Genomic DNA, 15,112 nt, shown 5'->3' with positions numbered 1-15,112 from the left:
CATTGCACAAGATGCCCCCACTCCTCATGTCATAACATGTACGAATTAGGATCACATCGCTTGTAGCACTTTACAACTCATTGTTAAACTATAGAATGGACCGCATCCTATAGTGTTACCAGAATAAAGCATCAACTTTATTCATATACTATAGATCATTTTGATTATTTACTCGAACTTGATCCACTTTTATGTCTCGACATAAAGGTCAAGTACTCATGTAATATTCATGGATCTTTTAGTTTATTGGATTTATTTCTAAAACGAAATAAGCAATTCATATTTTCAATAACAACTTATTGAATTTTCAGAATAAGTTTAAATGTTTACAAACCACGAGTTTTAGTACATAAAACCCAACACTAGCATTTTGTGATGGGATGAACACATGCGCAGCGGAAGAAAAACGGATCTAAAGTACTCAAATTAGATTAATTACAAAGGAAAGCATGCAATTAAATCAAATAAAAAGGGAAAAAGAATACAACCTTTGTAGACTTTGAATCTTTTTTAAATTAACTCCAATCTCCTCACAAATGGTTCGTAGACCACCACAAGAGTCTTCCTGACTATTCTCCAGCTTTAGAATGGGATGATGGAATTTAGTGAGTGACTAATTTGGAAAGGAACAGGTTAAGTCTTTGAGAGAAAATTGTTATGAGATTATAATATAATCTCATCAATTTTCACTATGGCTAAGAGTCTTTGAAATTCAATAAACACTCCCTTTTAAGGATCATTACATGCAAAATATGCAACTTTGAGTTTGATGAGAATTTGACACTAAAAAATCCACTAACTCAAAGTGGAATTTAGTGAGACAAGTGTCTTCAAATGAAAACAACACTTAGCCATGCAAAAGTTGGCATTTCCCATTCATAAATGTTGGATCTTTCCATTAACTTGGTCAAAGTTTGACTTTCAAAGTCCAACGTCAACAAATTTGATTTATTGACTTTTAAAAGTCAAAAGTTAACTATTTGACTTTCATTGCATTTTTAACCTAGTCAACAATTTGACTTTTAATGCAATTTTGACCAATTCCATTAAATTTCAAAATTAATTCTAATAATCAATTTTAAAAATTAATTAATATTAAATAATTAATTAAACAATTTAATTAATTTAATTTAATATTAAAACCAACACTAATCCCAATCAATATGAATCACTATTCATCATCTTGATATTTAAATCTTATTTAAATATCTCCTATTTTTTCTCTCTTTATGTTTGATTCACAATTAAACATTAGGTTAAATATATCGTATATATTTAACGCTTTGCTCCAAAAATCGAATTTGAACAATTCAAATTCGTTCGTCACACTGTTCTAAGGTTTAGTCCTTCAACTTGTAGGGGGACCTCATGGACCTACAGATCATGGGCTCCAACAATCCATGATTAACTGGCTAAACACTTTACAGGTGGTTCATAATAACGGTTGGGTCAAATGTCTGTTTTACTCCCGAGATTACCTCTTGTTCCTTAAGTCCCACTGATTCTCTAATGAATATTGGTTTGTGATCCGATCAACAAACTAAGTCCCTCTCGGGTCAATGAGAGGGTGGGACCCCTTATTCAAGACCCGGAGTCATCACTTAAGGGAACAACCTCTCTACTATCCCCAAAAGCAAGTAGGACTGAATTCCGTCTTGCACCCTATGTCCTCGTCTATCTACCCGATCTTACTCCTGAAATGGGAGGCTTATTGAGCTGGCACTGTTGAGTTAACTCTCACCCATCTAAATCTAAAGATAATCCTGAATAAACAGGAGTTCATAGTTAGCTCAGAATTAAGGTCAAGTTACCTAGGTCATCGCTTTGAAATAGTCAATCTTAAACAGTAAACAATGTTATAAAGTAAGAGTGACTTAATTCTCGGTCCGATATTATGCAAACTCATTACATAGGATGCCCCTGCTTCTCATGTCAATACATGAATGAATCAGGATCACTTCGTTTGTAGCATTTTACAACAAATTGTAACAACTACAGAGTGGGCCGCATCTGATAGTATTACCAGAATAAGGTACCCAACCTTATTCGTATACTATAGACCATTTTGACTATTTACTGAACTTGATCCACTCTTATGTCTCCACATAAAGTTCATATATTCATATAATAGTCATGAATCTTTAGTTTATTGGATTTAAACTTTACAAGTGCAATTTATATATTCAACAACAATTTTATTAAATAAACGTCAATAACATCTTCATTGATAATAGAATATGTTTAACATTACAAGCTGCAAGTTGTAGGATATACAACCCAACATTTTGTTTTTTTTTATCTCTAAAGATCTGAATTCCTAGAACAAACTGAGCCTCTCCCAAATCTTTTATTTGGAATTGGGTCGCTAGTCAGTTCTTTGTTGGGTTTTATGTCCTAAAACTCATGGTTTGTAAACAATAAACTTATTCTGTTAATCAATAAATATGTTATTGAAGTTTCATTCAATAAAGTAGTTAATGAATATATAAATTGCTCATTTTGTTTTAGAAATAAATACCAATAAACTTAAGATCCATAGTTATTACATGAGTACTTGAACTTTATATAGAGATATAAGAGTGGATCAAGTTTGAGTAGATAGCCAAAATGATCTAATTCATTTGCACAAATTATATTTAAATATTTCCAACTTTCCATATTGTTTAATTTATAATTAAACAATAAGTCATTAAGTATATCAAATATAATTAACGCTTACTCCCTAAGCCGAATTTGAACAATTAAAATTCTCTCATCACACTATCCTAAGTTTTAGTCCGACATGAGCTAGTAAGGGGACTAATGGACCTACAGATCATGAGCTCCAACGATCCGAAATTAACCGGGTAAACTTTTTAACCTAGTTAACCAACATTCGTTAACTACCGGGACACTCCACCATAGTCCAGTAGCTGCACTCTTCTCGCTGTAGATATATTTCTGTCCACTCTATATAATCATGATTAGTAAGTCGGTCTTTCACAGGTTCTTCATAATTACAACTGGGTCAAAATTACCGTTTTACTCCTACAATTACATCTTGCTCATTATGTCCCATTAATCCTCTAATGAACAATTGTTTTTTTTTTTTTTTTTTTTTTTGTGGTCTAACTACTAAACCAAATCCCTCTCGGGCCAACGAGAGGGTAGAGCCCCTTGTTCAAGACCTGGAGTCAACACTTTGTTGGGTTGTATGTCCTAAAACTCGCAGTTTGTAATGTTAAACATGCTCTATTATTAATAAAGATGTTATTGACGTTTATTCAATAAAATTGTTGTTGAATATGTGAATTGCACTTGTAAAGTCTAAATCCAATAAACTATATATCCATGGCTATTATTTGAATACATGAACTTTATGTGGAGACATAAGAGTGGATCAAGTTCAGTAAATAGCCAAAACGGTCTATAGTATACAAATAAGGTTGGGTACCTTATTTTGGTAACACTATCGGACACGGCCCACTTTGTAGTTGTTACAACTTGTTGTAAAGTGAAACAAACGAAATGATCCTGATTCGTTCGTGTATTGACATAAGGATCGGTGGTGTCCTATGCAATGAATTTGCATAAGATCGGACCAAGAATTAAGTGACTCTTACTTTATAATGTTGTTTACTGTTTAAGACTGACTATTTCAAAGCGCTGACCTAAGTAACTTGACCTTAATCCTGAGCTAACTATGAACTCCTGTTTATTCGAGATTATCCTTAGATTTGCACGGGTGATGGCTGGCTCAACAGCGCCAGCTCAATAAGCCTCCCATTTCAGGGGTAAGACTAGGTAGATAGCTGGGGACATAAAGTGCAAGATGGAACTCACTTCTATCTGCTTTTAAGGATAGTAGAGAGGTTGTTCCAAGTGCTGACTTTGGGTCTTGAACAAAGGGCCCCTCCCTCTCATTGGCCTGAGAAGGGCTCGATTTAGTGATTAGATCACAAACCAATTGTTCATTAGAGGATCAATGAGCTTAAGAAGCAAGATGTAATATCGGGGTAAAACGGCTTTTGACCCAGCCGTTATTACGAACAACTTGTGAAGGGTCAACTTACTAATCATGGTTATATCGAGTGGACATAATATATATACAGTGAGGGGAGTGCAACTATTGGGTTTTAGTGGAGTGACCCGGTAGTTAATGAATGGTGGTTAATTAGGTTAAAGAGTTTAGCCAGTTAATCACGGATCGTTGGAGCCCATGATCTGTAGGTCCATGAGATCCCCCTACAAGCTCATATCAGACTAAACCTTATAACAGCGTGAGGAACGAATTTGAAGTATTCAAATTCGAGTTTTGGAGCAAAGCGATAAATATATACAATATATTTAACCTAATGTTTAATTGTGAATTAAACATAAAGAGAGAGAAAAGAGGAGATATTTAAATAAGATTTAAATATCAAGATTATGAATAGGGATTCATATTCATTGGGATTATTGTTGGATTTAATATTAAATTAAATTGACTAAATTGTTTGATCAATTATTTAGTATTAATTTAATTTTAAAATTGATTATTAGAATTAATTTTTTAAATTAAATATAATTGGTCAAATTTACAGTAAAAGTCAAATTGTTGACTTTTGATTTTTGAAAGTCAAAAAGTCAAACCCTAAATCCAATTGCCTAGCTCATCATAGAACGAACCATATCTTACAGGTTCTATTTCTTCTTTCTGATACACCGTTCTACTGATGTGTACCAGGTGCTGAAAGTTAGGATTAGATTCCATGTTCTATCATATAGTCTTAGAATGCTAAATCTATGTACTTTCCACCTAGATAGATCAAAGTGTTTTAATCGTTTTTAATCATTTTACCTAACAGATTGTCAACTTTAGTCTTATATTCATTGAACTTTTCAAGGGCTTTAGACTTATATTCCATTAGGTATAAGTAATCCTACTTCGAATAATCATCTATGAAAGAGATGAAGTATTCATATCCTCCTCGAGCTTTTTACATTCACTGGACCACAAATATCTAAACGTATGAGCTCTAAGGGCTCTTTGACTCTATAACCTTTTTCACTAAAAGGTCTTTTAGTCATTCTTTCTTCAAGATAGGATTCACATGGAGGTAATGAATCATTTTCTAACTCGCTTAAAGGTCCATTCTTTAGCAATCTTCCAATCCTATCGAGATTTATGCGACTTAATCTCAAATGTCAAAGATCTGTATTATTGTTACTTGGAGAAAATCTCTGCCTTTTTGTTTGTGTATTAGCAGTTTTAGACATCGCATGATTTAAAAGTGTTTTTGCATCATTTGGTCTTAACACATTCAAGTTATTTTCTAGTTTAGCTAAACAAATAGTAACACTATTTTTCATAATGAACGCTTCATTAGATGAAAAGAAATTGAATACATTTGTTTGATTAAGCAAGAAACAGATATAATGTTCCTCTTAATTTTGGGAACTATATACAAATTTCCAAAATTAAGTATCTATTTCTAAAAAACAACTTTACAGCTCCAACTGCACGAGCTAAAATGTCGTCTTCCGTTCCAACCTTGAGCTTCATTTCACCCTTATCGAGCTACTAGAAGGAACTAATTTCCTATAAAGAAGAATAAACATAATTAGTGGCTCCCGAATAACATATCCAAGCATTATGGTCATTTTCCACTAAACAAGTTTCTAGAACCATAATCATATTTACCTTCTTTTTCTTCCTTCTTCTCGGTGAGGTACATGGGGTCATATCCACAGTGTTACCAAGATAAGGTACCAAGCCTTATACTTATACTATAGACCCTTTAGGTTGTGTCTTGATTATTGATCCTTGTATGTCTCCACATACAGTTTAAGACTCATAAGACAGCCTAGGATGTAAGTTTATTTTATTTAGGGTTATTAAGACAAAAATAAATACAACACAATCAATAACATTTATTAAAATAACATCGATAACTCTTTATTGATGACAGTCAATTATTTGTATTTACTATTTACGAGTTTTAGAGCATAAAACCCAATAGGAAGAAAGTTTCTTTAAGGCGAGAGGAGTTCAATGATGAGTTTGAGATATAGACCCAAGTGTGTAGTTGAGTTTGATCAAGATTGAGCTCTTAGGCTTAGAAAGTTGTACTTGCATGATAGGTCCAACATGATCGGGACAAGGATTATGAGTTCAAGAGTGATGAGGATACGGTGAAGATGGCTATATTCTAACATTATCGTTGTTGAACTTGCACACACATTATCATTGTTGAACTTCGTCATCAGGTTCGGGCTCACATGATGGATACAAAGTGCGTGGAATGCGTCAGGAAAACATGTAGCAATGGACTTCAGAATGCTTTTATGTCGATCAGATACAAACACCAGCTCATTAACCACACCAACAGTTGCTTGCAATATTCTCATGAACCACGTCCATGAATCATCGTTTTCTTTATCCCCCAAACTGAAAGCAAGCGGGTATATTTTCTTATTAGCATCAGTTCACACCGCTACGAGCATAATACCCTTATACTTCCCTTTCATGTATGCAACATCAACCACAATGACTGGCCTGATGTAGCTTAGAAAACCTATGATCGCAACCTCAAGTGACATATACACGTACTTAAAATACCCATTAGGAGCAGTCTTTAACTCATATTGGGTATTAGGATTGAAAATCTTCAACGCTTCCCACATACCGTGGTAATAAATGGAATGACTTTCTAGGGGACCCTCTCATTAAGGACGACGACGCAACTTCCCTGGTCCGTCACACCCTCTCGTAACTAATTTCCACCCCGTACTCCTTGTCAAAGTCTTCAATGATTTCCTTCGGTTTATAAAATTATTCATGAGATAAAATTGTTGAACGCATGAAACTAGGGGGTGAAATAATTCTAGAGATAAAATTATTCATGTCACTTGTCTGTTCATTTTAACTGATGCACGCACCCTAGAGATAGGATAAGTGTGGCATCTACATTGAAAGATGTTAAGCATGAATTAAAGAACAGATCCCCAATGTATTACATATACACTTAGACTTTAGTAGACATCTATATCATTTCCATTTCATTATCATTGTGCTTACATAGGCTTGTTGTTCCCACTAGGAAATCAATGCATACCATCTACGCTTAAGCTAACCATCTATGAACCCTTTCCCCTTTTTTTGAACTCCTATTTTTCTCTTGCATGTGTGTCAGTAGTTTAGTGTACATAACCTCAGTAGTTTAGTGTACATAACCAACACATATCAAACAATTAGGAAACCTCTGCAATAGATCCAAAGACCAAACCTGCGTTAGTGTACTCTAAAGTCCCTGCATTTGATCCTGGGCTTACCAGGACACTTAGGTTAGATTTATACTTGGGTCTAACTTAAGAGAGCTTGTATGCACTAGCAAGGTGTGCACACATATAAATCTATCATCAGTCCAATGCATAGCATCATCTTCATACCAAGTGATAGGTTAAACATCTTTTCCATCATTATTCATCCTCATCATCATAAACACGATTGAAACAATGCAACACATCCACTATGGTATGCTTAAGGTTTCTCAACTATGTTATGAGTTGAACTCTCTTTTCTAACACTTAGCCAAGACTCCATTCTTCTTCCTATGTTATGCGTCCAATCACTCAATTCACTAATTCAAGGTGTTCATGTTTTACTCGCTAGTAGAGAGGACCTTATGGACTTAAAGATCATGAGCTCCAACGAATTCAGAAAAATTAGCTAAATTATTTAGACCGAATTAATCAATATTCGTTAAATATCGGGACAAACCAAGGAAATCAAACATGAGGATTTCCATGAGTAGCAGAAGGATCGTTCCAAATTTCATTCGAAATTGAAGATATTTCCTCCCCAAGTTTTGCACGTCTAATTTCATGACTAAGAGGTTCTCCTAATTCTCCAAACTCCTTCCAAAACATAGTTTGAACACTTGGTCACATTTTCACTTCTCTAGTGCCTATGCATTCAACCCCCACTTCCAACATTTAAAAAAATGAGGAACTATGAATTTGAGTGTTTAAGCATATTTTCACTTCCAACACTTCCAAGGCTCCAATTCATAGTTCCTCATTTTCCTAAGTGTTTAAGCATATTTGTCTCTTCTAAATGTTTAACTATGCTTCCAACCTTCCTAACCAATGTTTAGCTAAATTTTGCTCCTTTTAGGCCAACTCATGCCTTTAAGCTTTTCTAGGCTCAAAGCATAGTTTGAACACTTAGCCAAAATTCCGTCTTCAACCTACTATGCTTCCAACTCTTGAATCTTAACCTTTTCCTTCCAATACTTTACCAAACTTTTCTTCTCCTTTATTAGTCCAACGCATACTTAAGTTCAACCACATGCTCCTCATACTTAGAGATTTTTCTAAGTACTACTATTTCCTTCAAAGCATAGTTTGGACACTTAGCCAAATTTTTACACTCCAATTTTCAACCATGCATTCCAGCTAAGTATTCTTAACTCCAACGATTATTTAGTGATCCTTAAACCTAAGTGGAGGGAAAAGAAATCAAGGGCTTACAATCTATATCCTCCACATTAACGTCGACATCATAATCCACTGACATGTCCACTTCATATACAGACTCATCGTTAAAAGCATCCTCAAATAGGTCCACATATTCCCTATTGAACAACCATCCATATCGTTTCCAAAATCTAACGAACATACATTATTATTCAATGGACTTAATGACCCACCTCGTTGGAACCCATGTTGTATTCGAGAATAAACTCAAGTTCAGATGTGAATGATGGAACATTTTGAACCATTTGAACTGGATATGACGGTATCGCACTTCTAGATTTATGGACTATTACAGGTAACTTTGATATTAAAAGAGCCACTTGAGGCACATCGTCACCAGTTAAGAAAAACTTCATCTTCTTGATTACTGATCACAAAGGAAGATATATTCAGCCTAACATTGTACAAACATCTTATAACCAATTCAAACTCAACGGAATTTATCCCATTGATTCTATATATTTCCTGTAAAAACTCCTCATACTTTATTCCGACGTCGACAATCAATCCTTTCAAACTAACTCCCTACATATTCTTTCTCATCCTCATTCCATTCACCCCCAAAAACGAACAAATATACGAGGCATTCCTTAAAAAATCATATATAGATGCAAAAAAGTTAATAAAATCATTCAAAATTTCGGGTAGACTGCGTAATCTCAGTGCATCTATATAAATATCTTGCCCGAGATTTCAAACCCTACACTAAAACTCAAGGTAAATGTAATCAATCCTAGGTGAGATTATTGAATTTCCATCGAGATTACTTAAGCAACCACAGAAACATAAATTATTGGACTCAACAGCATGCAAATAACAATAAAACACATTTACAAAAAACAATAATGATATATATATATATATATATCTTGTTTTTCTTGATTTTTGATGAGATGTGAGGGTTTGAGAACTTCCAAACGCTAGGAAAAATTTTGGGTATATGCTTAAGAAACTTGTTGAGCAAGCCAATCGTTAGGTTTCTAAAAAAAATGGGATATTATAATAATATAATAATATTTTTATTATTGAGTGTATATTTGTAAAATTGTTTTCCCATCAATCGACTTTGATATTCAAACGTTCAAAAAACTAACACAATCTCGGGCTCAATCTCACCCGAGAAAGGCCCGAGAAAAACCATTATAATGAGTATTCAGAAAGCGTGCTATTTTTTAAATGTGAAAAGTAAAAGGGGTTATTTTGGACAATTTCTCTACTAAATACTCATTTTCCATCTTTAATGTTAATTTATGTTAATTTATGTTAATAAATTAAAAATTATTAAAAGAATTGTAATTAATTAAGTTCTGCTATTTTTCTACCACTTCTAAAATTAAATATAAATTTTCACTCATAGAATTTCATTAAATATGGAAAATGAATATTTAGTGAATAACTGAGGCTAAAAATATAAAATCTTGAAATTTAGTGACCAAAATGAAACAAAACTGACACACAAGTGGAGATAACCTAGAAAAAATTTTATACTAAATTTACTTAGGGATGCACTAGTTTTTTTTTTCCCTTTCTTTTCTAAAATTTTATTTATTTACGGAAAGGCACTAGCTATTTTTCTTTATTTTATTCAGATGAATAATAGAAAAATTCATATAAATAATTTTTTTAAAAAAATCTCAAGCATATTTACAGGAAAAAGTTTAAAGTGCTTTTTTTTTTTACTTTTTACTCTAAAAAGTAAATATTTTTAAATTATTTTTTATATTTAAAAAGACCCTAGGATAATATGCATATGGATTTTTCTTTTACGAAAATAAGACTTCATATGAAATTCTGTATGTACCAATATCAAAGGAGAATTTTGAGTTCCATTTCCACTCCTTGAAATTTCATGAGAAAAATGGTGTGGTTGCGATCAAACTGAGATGTCCGTTTCTCCGTGGCTATCTCCCAAACAAAACCTGGTTCGATTCACTACACCAACTGCTTCAGCTCGAGATCATCTTCCATTGATCCGTTCGAATTTCGCGAACGCTTTCGCCGGAGGACCGGCGGACATGGCAGTTAACTCCGTTCGAGTAGCCGTCGCTCAAATGACCTCCATTAACGGCCTCTCTTCCAACTTCGCCATCTGTTCTCGCCTCGTCAAAGTATGTTAACTCACAGCATTCTTCATTGTCTGTATCTTAATTATCATTTTATCACTGCATTTGTCGATATCTACAATGTTTTGAACACCTTTCATAATTGATCGGAATATTATGAATCAAGGTAGTTAACAGCCTAATTTTTGTTTGAAATGCTTGGCTTAAGTTATGTATAGGAGTAAATTGTCGGTTCTTATGTAGAAAGAAAAGAATAAGGAGTACAAACAATCTGGTCACGAGTTTAGCTCGTCGCGATATTACTCTGAGTTGATGGTTTTCCGCTTTCCGCTGATCGGAGGCTTCTTCTTCTTCTTTTCTTCTTCGTAATCTGGAGAGATGCATAATTTCCGCCGTTTTCCGCTCATTTGTCTATATCTTCAAAGTTCAAAACATCTTTCCCAATTGATCGAAACTTTGTCAATCAAAGTAGTCAACAGCCTAATCTCTGTTTGAAATGCTTGGTATAAGTTATGTACGGGAGTAAATTATCGGTCCTGTTGTAGAAAGAAGAATGTAAGGAGTACAAATATTGGGTTAGGAGGTTAGCTCGTCGAGATGTTACTCTGAGTTGATATTCGCTGTTTTCCACTAATCGGACGCTTCTTCTTCTTCTTCTTATCATTCTGGCCAGTTTCTTGTATTAGTTGTGAATGCAATTTGTTATCATGAATATATGAGCTCTCGATTAGAAAACAGTGGATTTGATGTCTGGCTGACTGATTTATCAACAAATTTATCGTTGTTCCTGTTTTCAAATGATTTTGCTTTCAGCTAATCAAGGTAACATGATTACTTACATATTCATAGGAAGCAGTCTCAGCTGGAGCAAAATTGATATGCTTCCCAGAAGATTTTTCTTTTATGCCTGCCAATGATGGGGAAAGTCAAAAAATTGCAGAGCCTCTAGACGGACCAATTATGAATCAATACTGCTCTTTGGCAAGGTTGTTCATAATTCTTTGGCTGTTACATCTCTGTCCAAGACACAAAAATGAATACTCAAAATTTAATCTCTATCATCCCAGTAATTTTAGTGCATCTTTTTGTTTGAGTTGCTTCTTTACAAAATATATTGTGAATATACATTTATGATAATTCAAATGGGTTTCAGATCATGTATATAGGCATAATCTACGCTAACAAATAGTGATTTCCTGAGCATCTTTAAAACGTCTTCTAATTTTTCTGTTTACTGAGTAATTTGCAGAGAATCCAGCATATGGCTATCACTTGGAGGCTTTCAAGAAAAGGGACCCGATGATCAACATTTCTACAACACACATGTCATAGTTGACGACACTGGAACCATCAGGAGCAGTTATAGGAAAATACACCTGTAATACACTTGCAATTTATTTTATATTGATGCATGTGCGTTTGTGAGAGAGAAACAGAGATCGCATACCTTAGGGCACTTGATTGAATTTTACATTTGTAATTGTGAAAGTTATTTCATTTGTGTTGGAAGCTAATGTGACTGATAAATACATTTCCTGCATTATGTTATGTGAAGGTTTGATGTCGACGTTCCTGGTGGAAGAGTATATAAAGAAAGCAGTTATACAAAGGCAGGTAAAGTCCGTAACATCTTATGAATGCAGAATTATGCATAATGGTTCTCTTTCATTTTTCCTTTCTTCATTATGTTAAGAGACTACCCCTAGAGTGGCTACAAAGTCAAAGTAATTTGCGGTGAGGCAATGTGGCATGAGTCAGTTATATTCAATGATTTGGCAAAATTTTGTGCATCTTAATAAGTTATTTATATTTTAGGAGAAGACATTGTAGCAGTTGACAGTCCTATTGGACGACTTGGTCTGACCGTATGCTATGATTTGAGATTTCCAGAGCTCTACCAGCACTTGAGATTCCAACACAACGCTCAGGTATGAAAGATTCAAGTGTGTATCGATATAACATTTTCCTGGCTGCTAACGTTTGAGTTTGGATAAAAACTGGCAGGTTTTATTGGTTCCTTCAGCTTTTACAAAAGAAACTGGGGAGGCACATTGGGAAATTCTTCTTCGCTCTCGTGCAATTGAGAATCAATGCTATGTAAGAATTCCTTTCAACACACTAGCATACCAGGTTCTCTTTTTGTTTAACGGATTTTGGGGGAAAATGACTTTGAAAGGTTATTCTGTTTCATTGTTAACCTTCTACACTGAAAAAATAAACATAAATGCATTGTCAGGTCATAGCTGCTGCTCAAGCGGGAAAAGCTAATGAGAAAAGAGAGTCTTATGGTGACTCCTTAATCATTGATCCATGGGGTAAAATAGTTGGTCGATTATCTGGTGAGAACTGTTCTTTTTCCCCTTCTAGATTCATTTTTCACACCTTTTATGGAATGCCAGAAAGTTATCTTGTGGCTAGTCCTACTAACTATGAATCTCATCTTCCATCATCTGAGCATGAAATAAATCCCAAATGTTCTCAGTTACTCACAGAGATACTAGCAGACTGCTAGTATTTTTTGCCTCTTTAAAATCTAAGTAGATGAATAAATTCTCCTCAATAATCAACTTGTATTAATGATCTTACATAGTGAGGAAGCATAATGTCCTGATGTTGCTGTAAATTTATCTCTTAATATAAACGAGGAGATTCACTCTAAGATTAATTTTTATTATGTTAACATTTCATCGTGGTCTGATGCCATGGATGCCTCACGATGGCAAATTATTTTAATGAATAATACTGTACCAGTTCTGCACTGCTTACAGTAGCTCTAAACTTTTTACCCTAGTTACAACTCTATGTTCCGAATAGTTTTTTCACATTTCATAACTATAAACAAAGGTTAACCCAGTCAATTTTATGTCAGAACTCTTAACAACCAACAGATAAGGGGTAAGTGTACAAAATCTAGGTTGAAGTTTTGGTTTGCATCTGAAATTGTTTCAATACTCCAATGTACTCTATTGAAAAGAACAATCAACATTTCTCGAGAATAATGTACTCTCACTAGGATGCTTTATATGTTTTAGATTACAATATTTTCCGCAGAGTGTGTAGAGAAACGATAATCTGCATGTAGTTTTCTATGCCGATATTTCCCCTTCATATTTCATTTATTTCAGATCGGTTAGCAACGGGAATTGCTATAGCAGACATTGATTTTGATTTGATCGAGGCAGTGAGGTCAAGGCTTCCAATTGCCCAGGTAAGTTCAATTACGTTTTATTTACATAGAACCTGTGAAATATGACTACTATGTTCTAGTTTCAGTGTGTCCTGTATTTTAATTTGAAAATGTGGTATAGCTTTCTACTCATCTTAGAAACCCTCTTATTAGTGACCGTTTCTTATAGCCCAAGTGAAAGAAAAATTGGTTAACATAGACTTTGGGTTTCGTCTATTTTGGTTTCAATATCAAATTTTAGTTATCATACTTCTATATCATCATTCTTTAAAAATTGTGAAAATCTATTCACAAAGGGTCTTCCCTTGCATGAAAATTATTATGAATCTAGGTAAACTAAATTTTATAAAAATTAACTTGAGATTTATTGAAAATACGATTAAATTTAATGTTTATTGAAACCACAAAATTAAGATTGGATAACTTAGAAGTATGGAACTAGGTAAAGTGACCAAAACAGTATTTTAATTGAGAAAAATTTAACGTTTGGTCGAAGTGAAGGCTAGAAAAAGTTTATTCGACTATATTGAAGTTTTTTTTCTAAACTTAGTGTTTGTAATACAAATATTTAGCGTATGAAACTAGTTAATACAGGTGGGTTTGATTTACAGAAATTCAAAAAAAATTTCCATTTACATCTTAAGAAGTTGCTTTAAGTTTACACACAAATCACAAGCAAACTTCTTTTAAGAAATAGAAAAATAGATCGCAAACAACATTGTTTCATAATTTGTTATGTTAAAAGCATTATATTCCATAAGTCTTCTTTACATTTCAGCAACGGAAGCCCTTTGATTTCTGGAAACCAGCGTCAACGTGACATCTTACCCATATCCAGGTGCAATTTACATTGTTTTTTTAAGGGATCATTACAAATATAACAATCAGACTCAAAGGATTAACAGATATGACATAATATAAAAAAATTACAAATATGGAAAAATTTATATGGTCTATCAATGATAAATCATATCGCTGGTAGGAATCTATCAATGATAGATTATATCGTTGGTATCGTTGGTATCGTTGGTAAGAGTCTACGAGCGGTAAAAGTCTATGTTGATAGACTTTACCATATTTGCAATTGTTGATATACACTTGGTTATTATCTCTAAGAATATCATCGTTTGTAATTACCCTTTTTAAAGCTTTTATACTTTTAACATTCTTCTGTACATTTCTCAGTCAACTGGGACATAAAATTGATGTAATGCTTTTTTTTTTCTTTTTTTTTTAAATTACAATTTTAGTTTTTATATTTTCAAGTCTATTTTTATTTGTTCCCCAAATTTTAAAAAGTATTTGATTAATAGATTCCCAAACTTCCAATTAGATGTCTAATTGGTGTACTCATTCGTTTTAA

The 15,112-nt window shown here is 33.6% G+C and overlaps 1 protein-coding gene across 1 annotated transcript; it reads left to right on the top strand.

Annotated features, from left to right (window-relative positions):
• The first annotated feature begins 10,271 nt into the window (after nt 1–10,271).
• Nucleotides 10,272–14,896, top strand: LOC120082187 (deaminated glutathione amidase, chloroplastic/cytosolic). Its single transcript, XM_039037447.1, has 9 exons — nt 10,272–10,607; nt 11,412–11,548; nt 11,812–11,940; nt 12,118–12,176; nt 12,378–12,490; nt 12,567–12,659; nt 12,799–12,901; nt 13,688–13,770; nt 14,528–14,896. Exons 1-9 carry the CDS (start codon nt 10,383–10,385, stop codon nt 14,567–14,569), a joined length of 984 nt encoding a protein of 327 aa, XP_038893375.1. The 5' UTR covers nt 10,272–10,382; the 3' UTR covers nt 14,570–14,896.
• The last annotated feature ends 216 nt before the right edge of the window (nt 14,897–15,112 follow it).

This window comes from Benincasa hispida, chromosome 7, assembly GCF_009727055.1.
Source record: "Benincasa hispida cultivar B227 chromosome 7, ASM972705v1, whole genome shotgun sequence".
Lineage (NCBI taxonomy): Eukaryota > Viridiplantae > Streptophyta > Magnoliopsida > Cucurbitales > Cucurbitaceae > Benincasa > Benincasa hispida.
This window is presented reverse-complemented; position numbering and strand designations above follow the sequence as displayed.